Here is a 25,631-nt window from a genome sequence, read left to right on the forward strand (position 1 = left end):
ACGTCTGACTTCGGCTCAGGTTATGATCTCATGGTTCATGGGTCTGAGCCCAGTGTCAGGTGCTATGCTGACAGCTCGGAGTCTGGAGCCTGCTTTGGATTCTGTGCCTCCCTCTCTCTCTGCCCCTTCCCCTCTCACTCTCTCTCTCCATCTTAAAAATAAATAAACATTTAAACACAGCATTCACTCACTCACTTATCTGTGTTCCACAGAGGTGACCAACTCCATTTTTTGTAAGAAGAAGGCCTGAGCTTGTCCATGCGGCCCATGGAACCTGGGCCAGCTGTGCAGTGTCCAGAAGAACTGGGTGGGTCCCTCAGCCATCCACCTCCCGAAATTTGCCTTTATTTTCAGTGGTGCTGTGACACCCAAACTTTACAGGATTGTAGCACATCCATGAAGATGTTTATCTGTGAGATGTTTCCTGGAAGTAGGATTGAGGGGCCAGAAAGCTCAGGAGAAGAGACTCTTGTACGCAGACTTCCAAAGGCCTCTCTATCCAAGGAGGGGCTCCTCTTACCTTTTAGAATTCTCTTTGCCACCCCCCCACCCCCACTGAACATCCCCCAACTCACTCTGAGCATCCACATGATCGGTTTCCCTGCTTACCCCATTGCTTTCCCTAAACTTTTCTTTCCCTCACCTTACTCACCCCCCCAAAAGAAACCCTGTCTTATATGGTATTTGATCTCAGTGTGCAAAAATACCAAATTGTGTTCACTCTGCCTCTTTGTTCCACCAAAGCACTTTTTCTGCGTCACTAATAGGCTGTATCCCTCTTCTCGTGGACCTAGGAGTCCTGCTATGCCCCCACCTCTGACCAACTTGCCCTCTCCACACACTAGATTTTCCAGGAGGAAAGAAAGTCCTCCTTTCCCTCCACTACATTTAAGCCCAACCATAGAGCCTCGTGACATGGGGCCTGAAGGATGCAGAGAGGCCACCAGATGGCAGACGAGGATAACCTTAAACCTGGCTGTCTTAGAGGGAATGGGCTTTCCTTGTGGTGAACTGCTGACTGGTGCATGAAGCTTCTCTTGCATTCTGAAAGCATTTATTGAGCACCCACAGCATGCATGCCTCTGTATGTTTTTCAGCCCTGCAGATGCATAATATACTTTCTAAAAGTGGGTTCCCAGTACTAGTTTTTTAATCATCTTATTTTTTTTAAACAGCTTTATTGTGGAATAATTTACATACAATTAAATTCACCCACTTCAGGAAATATACAATCACTGTCACATCAAGTTTTAGAATGCTTCTATTGCTCCAAAGAGTTCCTTCATGCCCCTTTGCAGTCAGTCAATCCCCATCCTGACCCTGGCCCACACAACCACCCAATTGCTTTCTATTGCCATAGTTTGCATTTTCTAGAATGTTCTAGAAATGGAATCACTTGTTGCAGGTTTCTGTCACTTAGCATAATGTTTTTGAGATGCAACCAGTAGTTTCCTTTTCTTGCAAAGTGGTATTCCATGTATGGTATGCTACGTGGTATCCATTCACCAGTTGGTGAACATTTCAGTGACATTCAATTTTTAAAATTTAATTTCTTTAAATTTTTAAAGAAAATGCTAAGCTGTCTTCTAAGATGACTATACCATTTTTGTACCCCACCAGCCATCTGTGAGAGTTCTAATTGCTCCATAGCCTTGGCAACACTTGGTCTTATCAGTCTTGTACATTTGATTAATTTCAGTAGGTGTGCAGTGGTATCTTACTGTGGTTGGTTCCCTGTTTCATGTCTTTCTCTGTCTCTCTGTCCCTGTCTCTGTGTTTGTCTCTCTCCCCTCCATGCTCTAGCTCTCCTGAATGTACCTATGGATCAAGGTTCAGGGACAGGAACGGCCCCCACCAGGGAGGTTGCCAAAGACAATCCAGGAAGGAGCACAGAGGGAAGTTTGATCCTAGGCCTCTCCAGCTCTGAATGCTAGCTGGAACCCCAGGACAGAATCTGGCATCTTCTCTCAACATGACCCTCACCCTGTTCCTCACTGAGCCAGCACTTCTGTTTGAATTAGTAAATATTTGCCAGTGCCTCACACTCCCCACCATCCCAACCCCCACACGCTCCTGACACTAAGACCCAGAGGAGAGTCCTGCCCTTACTTATAGTAGGGGCTGTCCCAGAGAGATGGACACCCTGACAGACCCCTGCCCTGAGGCAAGAACAGGCTTCCAGTGGCTCTGGTTCCGTGCCTTGTGTTTTCACACATGCAACCTCACTTCAACCCTGCGAGGTGGTTCCTATTATCATCGCTCTTTTACGGATAACGACACTAGACCCAGAGCCAGCACCTGGCAGAGCCAGGATTTGAACGCAGGAGATCCGGCTCTGAAATCACATCTTCCAGGGATTTGGAGTAGTATAGGAGTTGTGAATAAGAATCTCTCCTGCTCCTCTTCCTCCATTCCTCCCTCTACCTGCAGACCTCAGCTCCTCCTGCCCAGGAACCCAAGCGCCTTGAGGGCAGTGCTCTGCTTCTGCCCTGTCATGTGAGGAGCCTCAAGAGAGTGGGCCTACATGAAAAAGCCACCCCCAAAATACACCCTGGGTATACTGGGTTCACTGAGTCAGGAGAACTGGTATTTGAACCCAGAACTGCAGAGCTCCACGGCCCAGGCTCTTTCCCTTCTTTGGGATTGTCACATCACCCACACTCCTGCAGGGCACTCTCTGAGCCCTCCTCCCCCAGCCGAGGCACTAAGCACTGCATGTTAGGGCTGGCCACCAGCCAGATGGGGCTGTCCACCAAGGTTTTTGTAATACAGCCCTTTAGAGATTGGCTGTGCCAAAGGACGGAGGCTTTATTATAACTTGCACCACTTCTGCCTATAGTCAGTTGTGAGGAGCATGGGGACAGTGGTAAGAATTGGGCCCAGAGCCCTGGGCTGGATGGCCTGTCTGCTCCTGGCATTCCCTGCTACAGCCACTGGTAAGACACACCAGCAGGACCTGCAGAGCTGGGAGCTTCGGGGTTGTTGGGAGGACTAGAGTAGAAGGCAAGAGTGAGAAAAAAAAAAAATTTAAAAAAAAAAAAAAAAAAGAAGGCAAGAGTGAGGTAGGGATGGGGAGCGTTGGGCAGCCTTCTCCGAGAAGGATCCCTCGGTTCCAAGAAGTGACGGGGGGATGTGCATCCTCTCCAGGCAGGGGTTGAGTGTGTGTGTGTGTGTGTGTGTGTGTGTGTGTGTGTGATCTCCAGAGCAGCCCTGCCAGAGAACACAATTGTCCTTAGGTTTTAAGGGCACCCAGGATTCTTGTAATCACTAAGATAGACACAGAAGTCACTGTAATGAAAAGAGGTTTACTCACAGTTCCTAGAAACAAGAGGCATGCAGGGAAGCATGGGGTCCGCTCTGTCAGGATGGAGAGGACACGAGAGGAAAACGGGGTCAAGAGGCTTTGTTGTTTCCCAGAGAAGGAACAGGCAAGGCAGGCGAAGGTGAAGCAGGTTTCAGATTAGTTAATTTGAAGATTTTCAGTGGGCTCTGGGGCATAGGGCTGTCTCTAGTTGTGTGGCACCTGGCCCTCGGGTGATTAGGGCAGGTGGCTAGTGGTGGAAGAATCTGAGAAGCCCACAGAGGAGGTGGCTGGGAGCATGGACTCTGGATTGGTTGGTTTGTCTCGGGAAGGCACACCTCTCAGTGAATTGTTTACTATTTCTAAGAATTGGCTAGCCCTGAGACCTACAGTCCCTCCAGAGTCTGCAAGGCTCCCCTATGTCAAAACATCAAAATAAAGAAAATGAACAGATGTGATTATTGCACTTAACTGAGCAGGTGAGGAATCTGAGGGTGAATGGCTAGCCCAAGCAAAGCCCCAGAGCAGGTCTGTGAGTCCGGGAGAGCCTCCCTCGGGGAACTGGTCTGGTCTGGAGAAGAGTGGTAGCCATGCTGAGGCAGGAGGAGAAAGTGGGAGGTAGTCATAGGGTCCATCCCACGGGCTTGCTGGGAAGGTAGTCAAAGCGCTGTGTGCAAAGAGCTCAGAACAAGGCCCATAGAGTAGGTGCTCAGAGAGCCAGTGTTGAGTGAGTCCATTTGCCACTCCATACCCTGTGGAGGCTGCAAACTCACTCCATGGCCCTCCATCCTACTCTCAGGGCCTGAGGTCACTCAGCCTGAAGTGGACACCACCCTGGGCCGTGTGCGAGGCCAGCAAGTGGGCGTGAAGGGCACAGACCGCCTTGTGAATGTCTTCCTGGGCATCCCATTTGCCAAGCCACCTCTGGGGCCTGGCCGATTCTCAGCCCCACGCCCAGCGCAGTCCTGGGAGGGTGTGCGGGATGCCAGCACTGCCCCTGCGATGTGAGTAGCCTCAGCGGAGGTGGGCAAGCAGGCAGGCTGTTGGGGGGGTGGGCCTAGATGCCAGGACCGGTGTGCTGAGCTGCTGGCCCTGGGTTCATCCTTCGCCACAGGTGCCTGCAGGATCTGGAGAGAATGGACAACAGCAGATTTGTGTTGAACGGAAAGCACCAGCACTTCCCTATTTCAGAGGACTGTCTGGTCCTCAACATCTATAGCCCGGCTGAAGCCACCGTGGGGGCCAGGCGGCCGGTTTGCAGCCCAGGGGGCCCTGTTTGCCCATGCAGCTCTGCCCTGTCTAACCTCTCTCCAGCCCTGTTTCCGTACTGAGGGGGGGTTCCCAAGAATTCCCTGGGTTGATGGCAGGGTAACTGGTGTCCCGGGAGCTGGGGGTCACCGCCCCATGGCTTCTCTGCAGGTCATGGTATGGATCCATGGGGGCGCTCTGGTGGCCGGCGCTGCCACCTCCCAAGACGGGTCAGCCCTGGCCGCCTATGGGGATGTGGTAGTGGTCACGGTCCAGTACCGCCTGGGGCTCCTTGGCTTCCTCAGGTGAGGTGACTGGCTTGGTGGAGGGCACTGCTGGCACTGGGGAGAGGAGCTTGTGAGGGGAGTTGGGGAACTAGGGTGGAGGTCCAGAGCTTGAATGCAGATTTCTCAGGCAAGCAGAGTGTCAGGAGACCAAGGGCCCCTCCCCCATGCCATCTGGGGCAGAGAAGGAGGCTCCCCATTGCTCCACCTTGGAGAAGGGCTCGATCAAAGCCAGAATTATACAGAGAACTTGGTCCTTTGGACAGAAAGTGTTGGCTCCTGGTCTGGGGCCAGGATCCCAGCAAGGGCTGGAGGCAGGGAGCAACAGCTCTGGCAGCCACTTGAGAACCAGCCCCAGCCGGCTGGGTCCCCCCGTACCATGTGCTGGGCACGTGCCTAGTAAGCATGCCTCATAACTAAGCCAGACTTGGTGAACGGGGGACGGTGTGCCGTCCTGGTGGCTGGTTCAGGGCCAACCTGCAAGGGCTGAGGACAATCTATGAGGGGAGCCAGGCTGCGCTAACCTCTGCCACCCTGCGCCCCGCCCCCAGCACTGGAGACGGGCACGCCCCTGGCAACTGGGGCTTCCTAGATGTGGTGGCTGCTCTGCACTGGGTGCAGGGGAACATCTCCCCCTTTGGAGGTGACCCCAACTCTGTCACCATCTTTGGCGGTTCTGCCGGTGCCTGCATCGTCTCTGCCCTGGTGAGTCACCTCAGGGGACTAGCAACAGTATCTCCTGCGGCCCCAGACCTCCCAGCTCTCCTGCCCTCCTCTGACAGCCATCTGTCCTCCACATTGCTTCCAGGTCCTGTCCCCGCTGGCTTCAGGGCTATTCCACAGAGCCATAGCCCAGAGTGGAGTCATCACCATTCCCGGCTTACAGGCTTCGAACCCAAGGCTCCTGGCTCAAGTCTGCCTCTCTTTCATCCTCTTACCCCACATGTACCTACCACACCCCCACCCTGCACTTGCCCTGACGTCCCAGAATGGATGTCCCTGGCAGGGAGCCCCTTGTTAGCAGAGACGAAGGAAGCACACTGCCTACGGAAGCTCAGAGAAAAGCACCAGTGCCACCTGGGCACAAAATGATTCGGGGACCCGCACCTCCAGCCTCGCTTCCTGCTGACTCCCCAAACTGCTCAGGCCTCAGCACCCACTATCATCCCCTCCCTGCCACACTGGCCATGCTGGAATCCCTCCTCTCTGAACCCTATCTCATTTCCATATTCACTCTGGCAAAACTTTCCTGACCCCACTGGGTCTGGAAATATAGTTAACTAGTTAATGACACTGTTCTCAGATTGGCAAGGAGGACTCAGCTACCCACACAAATAATGACAGTATGATGTAATGGGGGACACACAAGGTGCCTGGGGACCACCCAAGCTGGTGGCTTGGTGGCAGTTCTCTGGTCAGTCCCAAGTTCCCATCTCTGACATCACTGTCCCATCTTCCCTACAGATGTACCTCTTCTCTATGGGAGGCAGAGGGCTGGGGGTGAGGAGTGAGGGGTGAGGAGGGAGGGAGAGGCAAGACTCTTATCTGTCCCCAGAGCTTCGCGGACTCCATGGCCTGCAGCTCTACCTCCTCAGCTGAGATGTTGCAGTGCCTTCGGGAGAAGGCAAACAAGGAGCAGATCCTTAACATGAAGTTGGTATGCCTACCTCTTGGGGGACAGTGGCAGGCAATAGCACAGAGGGGTCCTGTCCAGCTTCTGTGAGAGCCGAGAGGCAATCAGCAGCCTGGGGTGAGGCTTGGGGCGGCCACCCCTGATGGGAAGGGGCTGAGGGCCCAACTTGGCCTGGGGGTGTGTGAATGCAGATGCACCCCTGCCCGGAGAGCAGGCCCTGTCTTCCAGGGAAGAGGCGTGCTTAGAAGGTCTCCCTATTCCGCCTGGGTCCTCTAACTCTGATGACTTCTACCCCCTCTAAATAAGGCTCAGGCATTCAGCCATGTGACCCCTGGGATGCCATCTTTTAAGGCATGGGCCTGACTGGGAAGACCCCTGCCTTGCTTTCTCCTACAGAACACTACAGCTACCTACACCATTGATGGCATCTTCTTTCCCAAGAGCCCCAGGGAGCTCTTGAGGGAGAGGCAGTTCCATTCTGTGCCCTTCCTCCTGGGTGTCAACAATCACGAGTTTGGCTGGCTCATCCCCAGGGTGAGTGTCCTCTGGCTCCTGTGTCCTTCAAGGCCCTATCCCAGCCAATCCTCTGCTACCCCGTCATTACCACAGCCTGTGAGGTGACACTCCCACTTGATAGGTGAGAAAGCAAAGCTCAGAGAGGTTTAAGGGACTTGCTCCAGGTTATGCAGATTAATTTTCCCAAAGCAAATGTTTCCTTCTGGGGACCAAGCTTTTGCACAAAGTGGCCTTCTGGGCAGTACTGATTTGCAGCATATTTGGCTTGGGATCCGGTTTATACATCAAGCTCTATGAGACTGGTGAGTATGACTGTGTCTGAGAGACTAATTACCTGAGACTTTCAGGTTTCAAACAACAGCAAGCCAGTGAGGAACAGCATGGCCCATGTGCCTTCCAGTCCCTTCCAGGTGTACAGGACTCCCCACACAGGGCGTTAACATCATGCTTTCCTTCTGGGCATCTTCCCTATCATTCTTCTACCCATCTTCACAGTGATTGACTTTAATGACTGCAAAACCTTCCACAAGGGAATCATAATAGTCCTTAATTTCTACACTTGGGCACTTTCTAGTTTTACGACTGAAGCTAAGAGGGCGGTGAACATTTTCATGTCCACAGCTTTTGTCCTTTTATTTATTCCTTTGGAATTGATCCCCAGGAGGGGGGCATTTGGGTGTTTGCTGGATGACAGGCTCATGCAATCTTGACACTCAAGGACAAAGCTTGTAGGCCAGACGTGTGTGCGTGTGCGTGTGTGTGTGTGTGTAATGACTGATGAGTGTTAAGAGGAAACAGTACCCTGGACTCTGGCAGGCAGCCTTGGCCCCACATGGTCTACTTAGAGTCATGAGTGGAAGAGTGAGAAAGAGCCAAAGGCTGGCTCCCAAGACCTGGACAAGCCTGCCTGGAGCAGAATGCTGTGCCCGGGACTTTGTAGGCAGGATGTGTCTCAGGAATTGGGTGGCTCAGGGGGCTGTTCACCTCCTTGCTGGTGCAGAAATTCTCTTCAGTCCCCTTGTCATCCATGTGGACCCAACTATAGATTTTTCAGCCAACCAGATGTTTACTAAATGTCCATGGTGTTAGCTTTAACCATGGAAGGCAATTCATACATTTTCTGGACATCTCTCCACCTCTAATGTATTGCCACTGGCCGAGCACTTTGTGAAATTGCTCCTACGCCAATTTAAACTGCTGCCAGTGACTAAAGTCTCCAAGTTTTATTGCAACTTTACCAGCTTTGCAGATGATAATTTTTTAAATACCAACTTTATTGAGATGTAATTTACATACCATAAAATTTACCCTTTAAAAAAGTGTGTAATTCAGTGGGTTTTAGTGCATCCACGAAGTCATGCAACCATCACCACTATCTTATTCCAGAACATTTGCATCCCCCTAAAATTCAGCCCATACCTGTTTGCAGTCACTTCGCATCCCTCCTCCCCCAGGCCCTGGCAGCCACTAATGTACTCTCTATCAAATCTGTGAATTTGCCTATTCTATACATTTCAAATAAGTAGAATCCTACAATTTTTTTTTTTGATGTCTGACCTCTTTCACCTAAAATGATGTTTTCAAGTTTCATCCATCTTGTATCTCGTGTTAGTATTCTTTCTTTTTTATGACAAAATAGACCCTTGTGTGGATACAGCACGTTTTGTTTATCCATTCATCAGTTGATAGGCATTTGGGTCATTTCTACCTTTTTGGCTATTATGGATAATCCTACTATGAACATTCATGTACAAGTTTTTATGCAATTATAGGTTTTAATTTCTCTTGGTTATATACCTAGAAGTGGAATTGCTGGGTCCCATAGTAACTCTGTTTAATCGTTTGAGGAATTGCCTGTTTTCCAAAGTGTCTGTACCATTTCACATTCCCCCCCAGCAATGTAGGAGGATTTCGGTTAGTCCACATCCTCAACAACACTCACTAGCTCTCGTTTTGATTATAGTCATCCTAGTGGGTGTGAAGTGGTATCTCGTTGTGGTTTTGATTTGCATTTCCCTAATGACTTACCATGTTGAGTATCTTTTTATGTGATGATTGGCCATTTTTATATCTTCTTTGGAAAAATGTCTATTAAAATCTTTTGCCCATTTTTAAATTGGATTATCTTTTTATCATTGAGTCGTAAGAGTTTCTCATATAGTCTAGATACAAGTCCCTGTCAGATGTATGATTTGTAAATCTTGTTTCCCATGCCGTGGGTTGTCTTTTCACTTTGTTACGGTGTTCTTAACAACACAAAAAACTTAACATTTTGATGAAGTCCAATTTATTTTCTCTTTTGTTGCTTGTCCTTTGGGAGTAATATCTAAGAATTGATTGCTTAGTCAGATTTACCTCTACGTTTTCTCGAAGAATTTTATAGTTTTAGCTCTTATGTTTAGTTTTATGATTCATTTGAAGTTAAAACTGTGCATATGGTGTGACTGAGGGATTTTTTGTATGTGGTTATCCAGCTGTTCCCGAATCAGTTGTTGAAACACTTTTTTTTCCTTATTGAACTGTCTTGATACGCTTCCTGAAAATCATTGGCCATAAACTTAAGGGTTTATCTCTGGACTCTCAGTTCTATTTGGTTAATTATATGTCTATCCTTATGCCAGTACCACACCATACTGATTAGTTTTGTACTAAGTTTTGAAATGGAGAAGTGTGAATCCTCCACCTTTGTTCTTCTTTGTTCTTCAAGATTGCTGTGTTACTTTGCTAGGGTTGCCATAACAAAGGACCACAATCTGGGTGGTTTAAACAACAGAAATTGTCTCACTGTTCTAGAGGCTAGACGTCTGAAATCAAGGTGTTAGCAGGTTTGGTTCCTTCTGAGTCCTGTGAGAGAGAGTCCACACTTCTCTACTATTTTCTGGTTGCATCAGGCGTTCCGTGGCATTCTCCCTCTGTCTTCACATTGTCTTCCCTCTGTGCCATCTGTCTCTGTGTCCGAATTGCCCCTTTTCACAAGGACATTAGTCATATTGGACTAGGGCCCACCCTAATGATTACCTTTGCAATTGTCTTAACTTGACTACCTCTCCAAAGGCCTGTCTTTAAATAAGGTCACATTCTGAAGTACTGGGGGTTATGCCTGTGCATATCTTTTTTTTTTTTTTAATTTTTTTTTTTCAACGTTTATTTATTTTTGGGACAGAGAGAGACAGAGCATGCACGGGGCAGGGGCAGAGAGAGAGGGAGACACAGAATCGGAAACAGGCTCCAGGCTCTGAGCCATCAGCCCAGAGCCTGACGCGGGGCTCGAACTCACGGACCGCGAGATCGTGACCTGGCTGAAGTCGGACGCTTAACCGACTGCGCCACCCAGGCGCCCCTGCCTGTGCATATCTTTTTGTGAAGATACAAATCAATCCCTAACAGTTGTTCTGGTTATTCCAGGTCCCTTACATTTCCATATGAATTCTGATCAGCTTATCAATTTCTGCAAAAAAAAAAAAAAAAAAAAAAAGTGGCTGAGATTTTGGTAGGGATCATGCTGAATCTTATAGACCAGTTTAGGAAGTACTGCCATCTTAACAAGATGAAGTCTTCCAACCCATGAACATAGGATGTCTTTCCATTTACTTAGGTCCTCTTTAGTTTCTCTCAATTATTCTTTAGTTTCTCTAGTTTTTAATGTACAAGGTTCATACTCTGTTAATGAAGTTGATTCCTAAGGGTTTTATTTTTCGATGCTCTTGTAAATTAAATTGTTTTCTTCACATCACCTTCAGGCTGTTCATTGCCGCTGTATAGAAACACAACTGATTTTTGTCTATTGTTCTTTTAAACTATCATTTTAAAGAACTTTGCTCCTTTAGCTTTTTTAGCTTAGTCCTTTAATGTTTAGTGCAGGTTAACATCCCCCTGTGGGTATGCACTCTTTGTGTTTGCTCATCCATGAGTTTTCTGTTCCTGTTTTCACAATGATTAACCGAGAGCCCCATAGCCATGAAACTAACTTTAATAGCGAACACTTTACAGTGCTTACTGTATGTCAGGGTCTTCATAGTTAATACTCCAATCTTCATAACAATCCTATGAGGCAGGTTATTGCCATTCCTCTTTCACGGATTAAGAAACTGAGACACCAAGAGTTTAAGCAATGGGCCCAGGTCATGGATCTAGCAAGTGGCAGAGCTGGGATTTGAACCCAAAGACTGTGCCCTTAAAAACCTAACATATAAAGCCAACATTTCACTTTAAAAACAACATTTTAACTTTCCCTGTAGGCCTTGCTAAGCACCCGGGGGTCTTGATCTTATTCTGTGAAAATGTTGAATACATTTTGGGACTGCTATGACCCATGTGCTTGTTGTATTTGGCGCTGTTTCCTCCCTCCTCGATTTGAGGTTTATCTTTTCGGGTCTATGGACTTGTGGGCTTCAACACACTTGGCTCTGTTCACAGGACTGTGAACACTCGCCTGCTCATAACTGGGAGTAGGGGGTGGGCAGTAATCAGGCTGTGCTGAGAAGATCCTGATGTCCCCACAGGGCTGGGGTTTCCTGGATAAGATGGGGCAGATGAGCCTGGAGGATATGCTGGCCATATTAAGACCCTACTTGACCATTCTGGTGAGTCAACAAGGGAGGAAGACGAAGTCCAGTGGGTATCCTATCCAGAATAGTAGGGCACCCTCTTCCTCCTACCCTTCAACCCCCACAGCTACCCACACACCACCAAACCCCTTGGTTAAACTGCTGACTTTTAGTTCCACCTAGAAATCCCCTTGGACATGAATCAGTATGGTTCCCAAAGGAAGATCATCATCATCATTTTCATCATTTCATCATTTTCATCATATGCCCCTTAATGAGCCCATATTATGTGCCAGAGACTATGCTGTGCTAGCTATGTGTGTTGAGCACTAGGACAGGGATTCATTTTCTTCAATTCTTACTATATCCCTGTGAAATAGACACTTTCATTTTCCCCATTTTACAGGTGGGTCAAGGTCTCATGATAAGTAAAGGGCAGAGGCAGAGCTTGAGCCAGCTTTGTCTGACCTCACAGCTTCAGCTGTTAAGATCATCCTGTCAGATGTGGAGCAAGCTGGATCTGGAGTCCAATCCAAGCCCTGGCTACCTATCCTCAGTGAGCCTAATCCCTTTGAGCCCATTTCCTCCCCTGTAAATGGGGATATACCTCCCATATGAGGAAACTGGATGCTGTATTTGAAAACTCTACTAGGGAGCTGGTATTGAAAGATGCTCAATCTATGCATATTTCCCTCCCTTCTTTGGCGCCCCCCCCCCCCCAGAGCCCTCTCCATTCATACAACCTCACCACTATTCTCTGGAGCTCTGTGGAGCCCCCATGATTTGTTCTTTTACCAACTTCCTGGTTAACTTCAACCAGGCAACTGCTCAAGATCAGAACCCTTAGCTGGGAACTTCACATAGGCTGCCAAACAACACTGCCAGGCAGGAACTGACTTTCTGGGAGGCTCAGCAACCTATCTGAGATCACACAGCAAAGCAGCAATCGCAGAGCTAGGATTTGACTCCAGGTCTGACCTTACCCTGCCTAGACATTATCTAGAACCCCCAAGGGAGGCAAGGGCTGGGCCCTGGCACACGAGCCCTGGAATATGAAGAGGCTGTGCTGGAGGGTGTGAGGCTTCTTTGGAGGGTCTGCTGGGCTGTGGGACCTGAGCATGCCTAAGCCTGGCTTCCTGCCCCAGGATATACCCCCTGAGGTGATGCCCACCATCATAGATGAATACCTAGGCGGCAGTTTCGACGCAGAAGCCAGACGTAATGCCATCCAGGAATTTTGGGCTGACCTTATCATTATCTTTCCCACCTTGAATTTCTCAAGAAACCTCCGAGGTGAGCCTATCCCTGTTCACCTGCCCTACCCTTCCCATTTTGGCCCAGGAGTTGGGTTATCATAGGCATCATGGCCCCACACCCTGCTGCTACCCCCACACCTCGCTTTCTCTCTGAGATGCAGTGTTAACAGTAATGAGAGGTGACTCTGGCAGGTCACCCTGCAGGGGTGAAAACCAAGGCTCAGAGATGTGCAGTAGAGATTTGAAGGTGATCTGGCTGTGACATCTGTCACCTCATTGATCGTCAGGATTGATTCAGCTGATCTGAATGGCTAGGTGGGTGTCCCCTTCCTCCCTCATCGCTGCATTGTGTCCTTCCCAAAGCAGCACTATCAGTCAAGGACGACCTTCCCCAATAGAGGAAGACCATTCATTCTTCAGTCAAGGGAATATGAGTAGCTGCGCTCTACTGCTAGAACCTCCAAACAAGCTCTCAGAGAGGCGCAGTGACTTGTCTAAGGTCACCCAGCAGGGCCCATCCCCAATTCTCAGGCATTCATTGATTTTTCCCACATTCAGCACTTCTCCTGGGAGAAAAGTCTTGCTTCCTCCAAGCCTAGTGGCTAGTCCCTGACACAGCCCTAGAATAGCACCAAGTTCCTATCTTTGTGACCTTAGGCAGGATACCTAACCCCTCTGTGCCTCAGTTTCCTCATTTGCAAAATGGCAACAATAATAGACTCTAACCCATAGGTTGTTGTGAGGATGAAATTAATGATCGCACATAAAGCACATGGAATGGTGCACAATGGCCAGCAAGTGCTCAGTAAATGCTTGCTGATAATTATGGTGTCATCATCAGTATTGTTACTGGTGTTGGTGTTATTGGTGTTACTATGAGCCAGTCCTGTTAGAGGTAGGACCTGGTCAGGCTGAGGGTACCTAACTCTGATGCCACCCTCTCTCCGCAGATTCTGGAGCTCCCGTCTTTTTCTATGAGTTCCAGCATCGACCCAGTTCTTTTGCGAAGATCAAACCAGACTGGGTGAGGGCTGACCATGGGGCTGAGATTGCCTTCATATTCGGGGGTCCTTTCCTCATGGATGAGAGCTCTCTGCTGGGTGAGGACAGATAGACATCGATCCCTGGGCTGTAGGCTCCACAGGCTAGGGTGGGGCTTGCAGGCACAGAGGTCTCCAGTCAGCACAGGGAACCCTTGGGTTCTCTCCAAGACCCACCTGACCTTGATCTAGGTCTGTTCCTCCCCTAGCCTTTCCAGAAGCTACACAGGAGGAGAAGCAGCTGAGCCTCACCATGATGGCCCAGTGGACCCAATTTGCCCGGACAGGGTGAGTGAGCAAGTGGGAACACCTGGCTTTGGGCCTCTACTATGCAGATCTTCCCCCAGGGGATAAAGCAGGCGGCCCTGGACTTCATTCATTTTTCCTACCCAGGGACCCCAATGGTGAGGGATTGCCGCCTTGGCCTGCATTCAAGCAGTTGGAGCAATACCTGGAGATCAGCCCGACACCACGAGTTGGCCAGAAGCTAAGAGAAGCCCAAATGCAGTTCTGGGCAGAGATACTTTCTGCCAACTTCCGGCAGTGGCAGCAGAAGCAGAAGGGCAGGAAGGCCCAGGAGGAGCTCTGAGGAAGGGCATGGGCCTTCTTGGCTGGAGGCTAACCGTAGGGGTGGCAAAGTCCCAGCAAAACAGCTTCTTTCTCCCCCTGCTAAGAAACTTTAACTTAAACCAAACTGATGTATGGACATGTCCCTTAAGGAATCAGCCCCTCCATGACTGGCATTGTGCTGTTGAAATGTCACCTGCTTCCCACTTTAAGGGCCTCTGTACAAACTCCTCCCTCTTCTTTCCCCCTTGCTTCCTAGCAAGTTCCAGCTCTTTCCTTAAGCTCCCTCCTCCATGAAGCTTTCCCTGCCTTCTCTAGGCCCGAGTGTATGTCCGTTACAGCATAGCCCACTCCAGGCTAGCACTGTCTGTATCTGTGTCTCTTTCCCTTCTCTGAGAGTAGAAATCAACCTGACCCCACTCTGTATCTTCCCCACAAGGATCAGGAGGACTTGGAGTCAGGGATGTTTGATGAGCGAGTAAAAGACTGAGTGTGTGAATGGTGGCTGCTGGATGTGAACCCAGGCTCTTCAGCCACCAAAGCTATGCTCAGGCCTACACAGATGTGCCCCTTGGCCAGAAGAGTGAATGGACTCCAAAGGCAGTCCTGGGGTAGGAGGAAGTCCTGAGACCTCAAAGAATTCTCTAGAATGGATCTCAGCCCCCAAAGGCCTCTAACTCAGGCTAAAGGAGATCCTTTTCTCTGTGCTGCCCAGACTTGTTCCCCTGCTCCCCTGCACAAGACACAGCAGAATCCAGCAGGGCCAGAGCCCTGACTCTTAGCCTATGAGACGTCAGCTTCCCAGTCCTAGTGCTTCAATGCTTTATGGCCTGCTAGGCTCCTCCCTGCCCTCCCAGCTTGGGGAGACCAACTTCTGGGGGAACTGAGCACAGCTCCACAGCACCTACTAGGACACAGGAGAAGAGATTGGGGAGGGTGTCTGGACTAGTGCATCAGACTATTGTCACAGAGAAAAGCAGAGGCCTACCCACTCAGGCTACAACAAGTGAAGAGGAGCCAGAGGCTTTTGAGGCAAACATTTCTTCTTTTTGAGAATCAATGCACCACTCCCTTGGGGTATCTGGATTTTAATACATGCCACAAGGACTTTCTTTCCCTGCCCCCACTATCTCATCCTACAGGTCTAATCTCACATATACCCTTTCTCCATCAGACTCAGTTCCTGGCTGCTGAGGGTTATATGAAAGCACTTGCAATTGGGACCAGTGCTGTTCAGGGATGTCCTTTTTGGGCAAGGAGGAGACACATAAAGCCAGAGGGACACTAAGTCATACCACTCCCCTGCTCAAGAGCTCCCTGTGATTCTCTGTCACCCTTAGGGCAAGTCCAAGTTCTTCACATGGCATTGAAAGCCTTCTGTTCTCATCCCCCTTCTCCACCAGGGAAGTATGTCCCCACAAGCCAGTAGAGAGCCTGACAAGTGCATAAGCCCCAATCACAGTGTGCCACTAGGGACACAAGGCTGTAGGAGCACAGAGGCATAGTCCAGCCCTGACATGTGCCCTCTCTAAATAAATAAATAAATAAATAAATAAATAAATAAATAAATAAACCTTAAAAAAATAAAGGGTAAAATTAAGTGATTTTTTTTTGTATCTAACTACTTTCTGTCTTTATTGCTTTCCCTATTCTGGACACTTCATATAAATGGAATCATATTATATGCAGTCTTTTGTGATTGGTTTCTTTCACTTAGCATAATGTTTAGATGTTCAGCCATGGTGTAGCATGTATCAGTATTTCATTTCTTTTGGCCAAATAATATTTCATTTTATCAATATACCACATTTTGCTTACTCATTCATCAGTTGATAGACATTTGGATTGTTTCTACCTTGTAGCTATTATGAATAATACTGCTCTAAATGTTTGTGCACAAATTTTGTGTGGACATGTTTTCATTTCTCTTGGAGATACACACATACACGTATTCAGAGGAGTAAAATTACTAAGTTATATGGTAACTCTTATAGTTAATCATTTGAGGAACTGCCAGACTGTTTTCCAAAGTGGCTGTCCCATTTCACATCCTGACCAGAAGTCTATGAGGATTTAGATTTCCCTACATTATCTGACTTTTTTATTCCAGATGCCCTAGTGGGTATGAAGTGGCATCTAATGTTGGTCTGATTTGCATTTCCCTGATGGCTAATGATGTTGAACATCTTTTCATATATTTATTAACCTTTCAAATATATTCCTTGGAAAAATATCTTTGTATCCTTTGCCCGTTTTTTAATTGGGTTGTCTTTTTGTTAAGTTGTAAGATCCTTTATATATTCCAAATGTAAGTCCCTTAACAGCAACTTGTATATGATTTGCAAATATTCTCTCCCGTTCCATGGGTTGTCTTCATTTTCTTTACTTTTTGCATGGAGCTATCCAGTCGTCTAACACCATTTGTTGAAAAGACTGTTCTTCCCACCACTGAATGGTCTTGGCACCCTTGTCGAAAATCAACCAAGCATAGATACGATGGATTTATGGACGGACTCTTAATTCTGTTCCATTATTTTATATGTTTGGCTTATGCCAACACCTACCACCCTCTCTTGATTACCATAAGTTTTGAAATAGGAAACTTCGTAATAAGTTTTGAAATAGGAAACTAGGAGTCCTCCTACTTTATCCTTGTTCATGCTTGTTTTGGCTATGCCGGGTCCCTTGCAATTCCATACAAATTTTAGAATCCAGCTGCCAATTTCTACCAAGAAGTCAGCTGAGATTCTTATAGGGATGGCATTGAATCTGCAGATCAATTTGGGGAGTGTTACTTTACCAACTTAACAATATTAAGTCCTTTCACACAAACATGGGGTGTCTTCCTATTTGTTTACATCTACTTTAATTTCTTACAAAATGTTTTGTAGTTTTTAGAGTATAAGTTTTGGACTTCTTTTGTTTGGGAGCCTCCAGTTCATGGAGGTGCCCCAGGAGTTATCAAGTCCACAGCTGAGCTCAGGCTGTGCTTTTCTGAGAAACACCTGTGAATACAGAAGTGGCCAAGTACACTGGCCAAACCCCTCTTGGGGGTTCCTATCTGTTATCCCTCATCCATGGCTTGGTGTTGCCTACCCCCACCCCTGGCACTGGCCTCTAGGGTTCCTCAGTGCTGGCCATCTATGAACCCTTGCTAGCCAGAAGGTCCTGAAGGTTCCTTAATGGTGCCATTCGGACAGACACAAACTCTCCCTAGGTCTGTAACTACTACCTTTGATGCTGTTTGGAATAGAGAAGGTTAACTCCCCTCATTTTGATATACCCTGGTGAGGTGACCCTGGTGAGGGTCATTGCTGACCTGCTTGAGCATAGGATCTCAGCTCAGTGAGAGGATTCTTCCATCGTTGCAGGTACCTTTACTGCCCCCTGTGGGTGGGATGTCATGTCAGAACCATGGTGGGTCCAGAACCATGCCCTCTAACTTCGTCCCAGGCCCAACTGCTAGGCCAGCTCCAAGAGGCTCCTCTCTCCATGACCTGAGATCAGGTGAACACTCCACCCCTGAGGCACCTGGGTGGCTCAGTCAGTTAAATGTCCAAATTTGGGTCAGATCATTCTCTCAAGGTTTGTGAGTTTGAGCCCTGCATTGGGCTCTCTGCTGTCAGCACAGAGCCCGCTTCGGATCCTCTCTGCCCCTCCCCAGCTTGCACACACACTCCCTCCCTCTCTCTAAAGTAAATAAACATTTTTAAAAATCTTTTTTTAAAAAAAGGAACACTCCACCCACTTGTCAGACATGTCTACTTATGGCTAAAGCCCAGTAGTGGACCAGATGACGCTTGTCTTCTCCCACAAAAAGAGGAAGCTGGGTGACTCAGGACAGGAGCCACTTGGTGCTACACATCAGAATCACAGATCCTTAACCCTAAGATAAGGTTGCATCAAGGACATCTGGCTGAGCCAGCTACCCATTCATCATCCCCCATGCCCCATGTGAACTCTGAATGGAGCACCTCTCTACTGAGGCACCTGGCCTGGCACAACTGCTCCCTATAGGGACAGGTGAAAGGTTGTTTCTTTTTTCAGGGAGAGATGGCAGGAGTGGAGCCAGCTGTTGGCAGGACCACACCTTAAAGCCCATATAGAACCAGCCAAGTTGCTGCACAGCTGGGTAGAAGAATCTACATGTGACTGGCACCCAGACCTAGCAGGTGGATTCACAGTCCTATCTGCCTTCTCTACCACCCCCTTCCCTTGTCCTCCCTCCCCCAGTTTGGCCCTTGCTTTGAGTGACACATGCTTAGTGCATTCAGGTAAACTAACCTTGTCAGGTCCTAGGCAGAAGAAACAAGTGGCTCTGCCGCCTCCCTCAAATAGGGCTCCATACTCCTAATGATGCGGCCATGCACAGCCCACAGGGGAGGCTGGCAGAGTGAGGAAATGAGGAGGTGAATGTGGTCCAGAAAGAGGGATGTACGTGGTCCAGACCAGATGGAGCCACTGGTAGTCACTACTTCCTTGGTTCTGCCTTCCCTGTCCTCCCATCCCTGCTCTCTTGAAACCCACACTGATGGTGAACTCTCCACTAATGTTGTTAAAGAAAATATAGAAAATACAGAAAAATTAAAAAAAGAGAAAAAAATCAAGATCATTAATGACTCTGCAACTCAGAGGCAACCACTGACACTATTTTGACATTAATCCTTCCTGTTTCTTTAGACAGCTTTGCACTCTCCATGGCTAATTTGCTCGTATTCAATATACAATTCCAAATTCTGCCTTTTTCCAGTTATTAAACCACAGCAGCCTTTTCCCAAGTACTGATGACAAGAGCTGACATAATGGGTTTCCCCTGTTTTAAGTAATTTCCCTGTGTTAGCCCATTTAACTCTCACTGCAACTGTATCAGTTAAGTACTGTTATTATGTACTGTTATTATGCTGATTTTACAGAAGGAGTAACTCAGGTTCAGAGAAGGTAAGTGACTTTCCCAAGGTCACACAGCTCATGATGGGTAGGGCTGGGATTCAAACCCAGCAGCCTGGCTCAGAACCACCACACTAAGCCATCTGCCTAAGCCATATTGAGTCTTACAGAACATGTCATTACTGACTGTGTAGCATATATTATATAATGTAGATGCAACGTCTCTTATTCACCTATCCCTTCTGGTCATGTTGGGGTAAGACTGTTGTCAACAAGGCTATAGGACGCTCATCACAAAAACAATTTTTTGTGTATTTTGGATGGTCTCCCAGAACAAATTTCTCGGTCAAAGGATGAGGCGGTTTTAAGTTTCTTGCTCCATGTTGTTCAATGATGTTAGGAAAGTCTGTGAGTAACATGCCTGCCACCAGAGCACGAAGGCACCTACTTTGTCAAAAGTAAAGTTGTAACAGGGAGGGAACTTTGATGTGTTAACCAAGACCCCAGGATGCAGTAGACATGGAAGTCCCCAAGCCACAGCAGCACATGAGAATTTTAGACCATAGAAAATGGTCTGAGAACCATTTCTGCAATTCCCAGGCCCCTTGGCCATTCAAGGCTTGAAAAAAGAAAGTTTGGGGGCACCTGGGTGGCTTAGTCAGTTAAGCATCTGACTCTTGAATTTGGCACAGGTCATGATCCCAGGGTCATGGGATGGAGCCCCATACCAGGCTCCATGTTGAGCATAGAGACTGCTTGGGATTCTCTCTCTCTTTCTCTCTCTCTCTCTCTCTCTCTCTCTCTCTCAAAAATAAATCTTTAAAAAAATGTTTGGAGGTGGGGGATTTAGGAAAGAGATTTTCTCTAGAGAGAGCTGTTACCTCCCTGTGAATCCTCATCCCACTTCCTTCCTCTCAAGCTGTGGGGCTCCTTTTCGGGAGACCATGGAGGAGGGCGAGAAGTGCTGCCCACCATGGGGAAGTTCAGCCAACTGGAGCTTGACTCCATCAGCTTGTGACCACAGTGGGTAGGGTAGTGGGGCTGCAATGGGAGGGGCCATGCCTCTCCTGGAGTGGGGCAAGGGGTGTCAGAGGGTTGCCCACAAAGACCCTGCAGGATTGGAGGTCACCTCTGGCCTGTCTCAGGCCTCTTTCTTAGAGGGGCATAGAGCCTGGGAAGAAATGCTGGGCAGAAAATGCCACACTCTGGAGACTGAGGAAGGATCACAGGATAGGAACTGGGGGACAGGTATCCCAAGGAAGGGACATCTCTGATGAACCCACAAAATTGGCCATGAGAGAAGGAGTAAGCTTTAACCATCTGCCAGGCCTCCAGAGCAGGAGGCCATGGGTCAAGGAAGAATGGCACTGTTCCCCTACCTTTCCCTCTCTGCTCATTCCACCCTGCTGAGCAGAGGCATCACAGAAGCCCATCAGACTCCTGTTCTCAAAGGACTCCAGGCTTCGATGGGAGATTGGGAAGGGAACAGTCTTAACTGTGAATTAAGATGAAATTCCACCTTCCTCCTGTCCCCACCCCCTGCTCCAGGCCCAGGTGCTTCCAGATCTGGCTGCCCCAACAGGACCTTGAGCCTGTGAGATCAGCGACCATGCAGGAACAACCCCCCCACCCCCCACCCCACCACCAGGGACTTTTAATTCTTGGCACAGAGCCTGCCACTTCATGATGGTCCTGGCTGAGAGCCGGGATGTGTGAGGAAGGGTGAAGCATTGCCTATTAAAAGAGACTGGGCAAAACAAAGGGGAGCAGGGAGGCCTGAGACCCTTAAATCCACAGTGAATATACCTAGGGATTGAGGGGCCTTGTAACCAGGTCCTCTGCTGCAATCTTAGCACCTACTGTGCACTCAGAGCTTGACTCACACTGCAGCTGTAAGCCTATTGCACAGACGAACACATCAGGCAGAGATTGCAGACTGGTCAGTTTTTTGAAGAGCCAAGACTATCTATCATGTGCTGTCACTCCAAGGCAGACAATCAAGGCTGTGGGCTGGCCAGAGGGCTGGTCACAATTTCTTCTGTCCCTGCACCTGCTGATGGGATTTAGGGAAGATAAAAGTGGGACTTCCCAGTGCTCACTGGACACTGCAGACACAGCTACCAACTGGTACCCACAGTGTGGATGTCACCCCAGCCTGTGGCAGGAGCTGGCTGGCCAGAACATGAGTTGGATTCTATACCTGAGCCTCACCCTTTGCCTGATGGTGCAGACAGCCCTGGGTAAGCCCCAACTCCATCCTGAGGGTGTCAGGCAAGAGGGGACATGAGAGACACAGGGGCAGGCCCTCAGCTCGACCTCTCCTGGTGCAGTGGGGCAAGGGCATTTCAACAAGGTCTGGGCGGATGGGGGGGTTGTTTCGGGCACTGATCCTCCCATCAGCTAAGAGTCTAGACATTTATGTTTATATGTTAAAATATATTTTATAATTTACATAATATTATGTATTTATAATTTGTTAATTTATATTTGTATTCCTTATAAAATTAATATTATATAAAATTACTACTATATTAGTATATACATTAGTGTGTATGTATATGTTACCACCAACCAGACTGAGATCTAGAACATTTCCAGCACCCCACATGCTCCTTCCCAATCAATACCCTCAAAGTAGCCACTATTCTGACCTCTATCACAAATTAGTTTTGCCTATATAAGTGCATTTAAATTTTTTTAAATGTTTTATTTATCTTTAAGACAGAGACAGAGTGCGAGCAGCCGAAGGGCAGACAGAGAGGGAGACACAGAATCTGAAGCAGGCTCCAGGCTCTGAACTGTCATCACAGAGCCCAATCTGGGGCTTAAACTTATGAACCACAAGATCATGACCTGAGCCAAAGTCATACGCCTAACCGACTGAGCTACCCAGGCGCCCTGTTTAAGTGCATTTAAATTTTTTTATTTGCGAGAAACTTTGCTAAATCACTTTTAGCATTTTGGCACATTTTCTTTTAGTCTTTTTATTTCATGTTTGTACACAGCTACAGTATTAGCATGTATACAACTTTATACACTGCTTTTTTTCACTTAGAATCTTATCACAAGCAGCTTATAACTCTAGTTTATAGTTAAAATTTTTTTGCCTGGTCCTGTGACATAAATGATGCTTCTAGTACTCACTATGGTATATTTAACTATGGTTCATAAAGATCTTTGTTTTAATGCCTTTCTGACTCTTTTCTGAAGGGAGGGACCGGAAAGTGAAATTACTGAGTCAAAATAAACTTTTAAAAACTTTTAAAAAAGTTGGGGGGTACCTGGGTGGCTCAGTTGGTTAAGCGGGTGATTCTTAATTTCGGTTGAGGTCAGGCTCTCACCATTCGTGAGCTGGAGCCCTACATCTGGCTCTGCACTGACAGCATGGAACCTGCTTGGGATTCTGTTTCTCCCTCTCTCTGCCCCTCCCCTGCCCTCTCTCGTGTGCTCTCTAAATAAATAAATAAATAAGTAAAAACTTAAAAAAAAAAAAAAAGAAATCACTGAGTCAAAGCATGTGAACATGGCTCTTACACATTATGCCAAATTATTTCTCCAAGGCATTGTATTAATTTATCCTGCACCAACCTGTACCAACAGTATATGTGAATATCCTTTCACATATACTGTTTCTTTGCCAGAATTGGGGGCCATCATTTTTAATTTCTTAGGTGGAAGTTGTCTCTCCTGGTTTTAATTAGCATTTTATGCTTATTAAGAAGGTGGAATGGGGAGCCTGGGTGGCTCAGTCGGTTGGGCGTCCGACTTCAGCTCAGATCATGATCTCACAGTTCGTGGGTTCGAGCCCTGCATAGGGCTCTGTGCTGACACCTCAGAGCCTGGAGCCTGCTTCAGATTCTGTGTCTCTCTCTTTGCCCATTCCCACTTGCACTCTGTCTCTCACCCTCTCAAAAATAAACATTAAAAAAAAAAGAAGGTGGAATGTTTTCCTAAGTGCTCACATATTGTCTCCGGGTAGCAAGGCTGGAGTGGGGACCACTCCATGGCAGATCTTGTTCAGGGGTGTAAAGCACTCTGCCACATGCTTAGGTGTCCCCAGAGACTGGGATGAGGACAACAGAACATCACCGCTTAGAGTAGAACTCTGAGAAGAACCTCACTCTGTGTGACCTTGAGCAAGTTCTATAACCCCTTTGAGCTTCATTTTCCACATTTGTATTGTGCAATAATAACATTTACTCTCTACATTTTTTAGGAGGATGAGGTGAGATAATCCATGTAAAGTGTTTGGCACCGTGCTAGGCTATAATAAAGGATCAATAAATTATAGTTGTGGGCTAGTCAGGCTTCAGGGCAAATCCAAGTAATATGACAGACCTCTGCCTCTTTGCTGTGTCCTCTGAGACCTCAGGCTGGTTGCCGCCCCTGTCTGGGCCCTTAGTCCTCCCCTAGCTATCCCCAGGGCCAATGAGGACTTGATGTGAGAGAACCATGTGAAAGGCTGTGTAAACTGCAAAGAACTGCACACACAGAGGAGGTTTGAGATGGCCCTTTGCCTGCACTGGCCTGCCTACATGCTTGCAGGCCACCATTGTAGTCACTCCTTGTGCACAGATATTGCTTTTGTCAGACGTGCAGAGACTCGGGAACATGGACAGAGTGGTACTTTGGGTCACCTGCAGCTGGAGGTGCGAGGGTGTGCTCTACCACACCAATTCCAAATGCGGTGCCCAAAATCAATGCATCAAAATCTCACGGAGGTATTTGTAAATCTACTTTCCCAGTGCAACCCTGAGATTCTCATTCAGAGGGCAGGCCTAGGAATCTGTATTTCAGCAATGATTTCCTCAGATGATTCTGATACACAGCCAAGTTCAATAATACTCGGACCAGATTTGCTTTCTGTCATTTGCAGAGTGAGCTCCAGGGGACCAGGGTACAGAACGATTCAGTTTTGATAAGAAAGGAGGAAGAGAAATGACAGGGGTGCTTCAGGAAAGGGCAATAGATGTGAGGCAGAGCAATGCTTGGCAATAGCAATAGGGCAAGATGAGAGCTGAGAAGAGGAAGAAATGCCCATAGGCAGCCATTAAATTCAAGTCGCTCTAGTTTGTATATAGTCCAAGAGCTGGCTAAGGTGTGGATATAGGTCTAATGTATCTATGTGCCCGTGTGTAATATATGAATATATGCCACATATGGATACAATGTAACCTTTATATAACTGTACTTACATGCGCATATGTATGTATGCATATGTGTGTGCACTTAACTCTTGTATTTCTACATGCTTTGTTGTAAATAAGCTGTGTTCACATATACCTATGTATGTATAAATTTGTATGTACATGTGAGTATTACTGTGAGTATACATATGAATGAGAATGTCAATAATGTGTGTGATTTCTTCCCAGAAGTATGCCAGGTAAATGTCAGCAACAAGAAAGAGGTACTGGAATACCAATATGAGACAAGCAAAAATCAAAATAAATGACATGATTATTGACATTAAGTGATACATTAAATGACAGAAAAATAATTCATATAATAGACATGAACCTTTATGCACCTACCAACATAGCATTGAAACCTTAAATAATGAGAGAGAAAAATACTGAGAGAAACACAGAAAAGGTAGGCAAAATACACAATTGTGAAAAGCTTCAAGCTGCAACTGGTGCCATGGCAGACAGGCCAGAGTCTTTTCAGTGGCCAGAGTGACCCTTCTCCTCTCTTCCTAGGTGCTCAGCACACCAAGGAACCTCTAGTGATTACCAAATATGGGACCCTCCAAGGAAAACAGATGCACGTCGGGAAGACATCCATCAATGTCTTCCTAGGAGTGCCCTTCTCCAGACCGCCTGTGGGTGTCCGCAGGTTTGCTGCCCCAGAGCCTCCAGAGCCCTGGGAAGGAATCAAAAACGCCACCACCTATGCCCCTGCGTAAGAGCCAAATGACTGTTGGCTGGGAGGTGGGCAGACTCTAAGGAGGGGGGGTGGATCTATGCCGGCCTCTGGGCCAGAGTTTGAACAACTCACTAAAAAGAGTGCACTGTATGACTGTAAGTAGCCTGGGGTCCATTCCGGCCCTCAGTTTCCAAACCTATATAATGAAGTCGTTGGCCCAGATGATGTTTACAGGACTGTTAATGCTGTTTGTTCTTGGCTTTCTTATGGGAAAGCTCCAGACAAGGAGGAGGTGCTCACTGATGTGCCTCCAGGATCTTCTGGGAACCTAAGTTTTCCTAAAAGTATGAGAGGAGGAGTTCTCTCTGTCTCTGTCTGTCTGTGTCTCCGTCTCTCTGTCTCTGTCTCTGTCTCTCTCTCTCTCTCTCTCACACACTCACACACACACACACACACACACACACACACACACACACACACACAC

The 25,631-nt window shown here is 47.6% G+C and overlaps 2 protein-coding genes and 1 long non-coding RNA gene across 10 annotated transcripts in view; 2 read left to right on the forward strand and 1 right to left on the reverse strand.

Annotated features, from left to right (window-relative positions):
• Positions 1-106: 106 nt before the first annotated feature.
• Positions 107-15,482, forward strand: CES3 (carboxylesterase 3). 3 transcript variants are annotated; one of them, XM_040498269.1, is made up of 13 exons: positions 107-2,936; positions 4,101-4,305; positions 4,416-4,554; positions 4,721-4,854; positions 5,385-5,538; positions 5,642-5,746; positions 6,389-6,490; positions 6,863-7,000; positions 11,485-11,565; positions 12,675-12,822; positions 13,736-13,885; positions 14,035-14,113; positions 14,219-15,482. In XM_040498269.1, the coding sequence occupies exons 1-13, from the start codon at positions 2,855-2,857 to the stop codon at positions 14,412-14,414; spliced, it is 1,713 nt and encodes a 570-aa protein (XP_040354203.1). In that variant the 5' UTR covers positions 107-2,854; the 3' UTR covers positions 14,415-15,482. The 3 variants fall into 3 exon arrangements, with proteins under 3 accessions (XP_040354203.1, XP_040354201.1, XP_040354202.1); XM_040498267.1 differs by lacking the exons at positions 107-2,936; positions 4,101-4,305 and having other exon boundaries at positions 4,521-4,625; XM_040498268.1 differs by lacking the exons at positions 107-2,936; positions 4,101-4,305; positions 4,416-4,554; positions 4,721-4,854; positions 5,385-5,538 and having other exon boundaries at positions 5,672-5,778.
• Positions 15,483-21,173: 5,691 nt separating this feature from the next.
• The window catches only part of CES4A (carboxylesterase 4A), a 13,329-nt gene continuing 8,871 nt past the window's right edge, over positions 21,174-25,631 (forward strand). For 2 of the 6 annotated variants that reach the window (XM_040498264.1, XM_040498266.1), the window contains exons 1-2: positions 21,176-21,519; positions 24,982-25,183. In XM_040498264.1, the coding sequence (XP_040354198.1) occupies positions 21,336-21,519; positions 24,982-25,183 (386 nt within the window). In that variant the 5' untranslated portion in view covers positions 21,176-21,335. Of the gene's footprint in view, positions 21,520-24,981; positions 25,184-25,631 lie in introns of all 6 variants that reach the window. The other 4 variants (XM_040498262.1, XM_040498260.1, XM_040498261.1 and 1 more) reach the window with 4 other exon arrangements.
• Positions 24,722-25,631, reverse strand: part of LOC121045429 (uncharacterized) — a 1,211-nt gene continuing 301 nt past the window's right edge. Inside the window, exon 2 of the long non-coding RNA XR_005797750.1 lies at positions 24,722-25,582. This is a non-coding gene — a long non-coding RNA (uncharacterized LOC121045429). The remainder of the gene's footprint in view (positions 25,583-25,631) is intronic.

The sequence above is a fragment of the Herpailurus yagouaroundi genome, unplaced genomic scaffold (genome assembly GCF_014898765.1).
Source record: "Herpailurus yagouaroundi ecotype Mexico unplaced genomic scaffold, PumYag 190, whole genome shotgun sequence".
In the NCBI taxonomy this organism is placed as follows: domain Eukaryota; kingdom Metazoa; phylum Chordata; class Mammalia; order Carnivora; family Felidae; genus Herpailurus; species Herpailurus yagouaroundi.

What these genes read in the sequence shown, in the direction of transcription:
- CES3 (XM_040498269.1), top strand. Translation starts at nt 2,855, where the DNA reads ATGGGGACAGTGGTAAGAATTGGGCCCAGAGCCCTGGGCTGGATGGCC. An exon ending in CCTGCATCGTCTCTGCCCTG is followed by an intron (nt 5,539 to 5,641) that starts GTGAGTCACCTC and finishes CATTGCTTCCAG; the next exon opens with GTCCTGTCCCCGCTGGCTTC. An exon ending in ACCCAATTTGCCCGGACAGG is followed by an intron (nt 14,114 to 14,218) that starts GTGAGTGAGCAA and finishes TTTCCTACCCAG; the next exon opens with GGACCCCAATGGTGAGGGAT.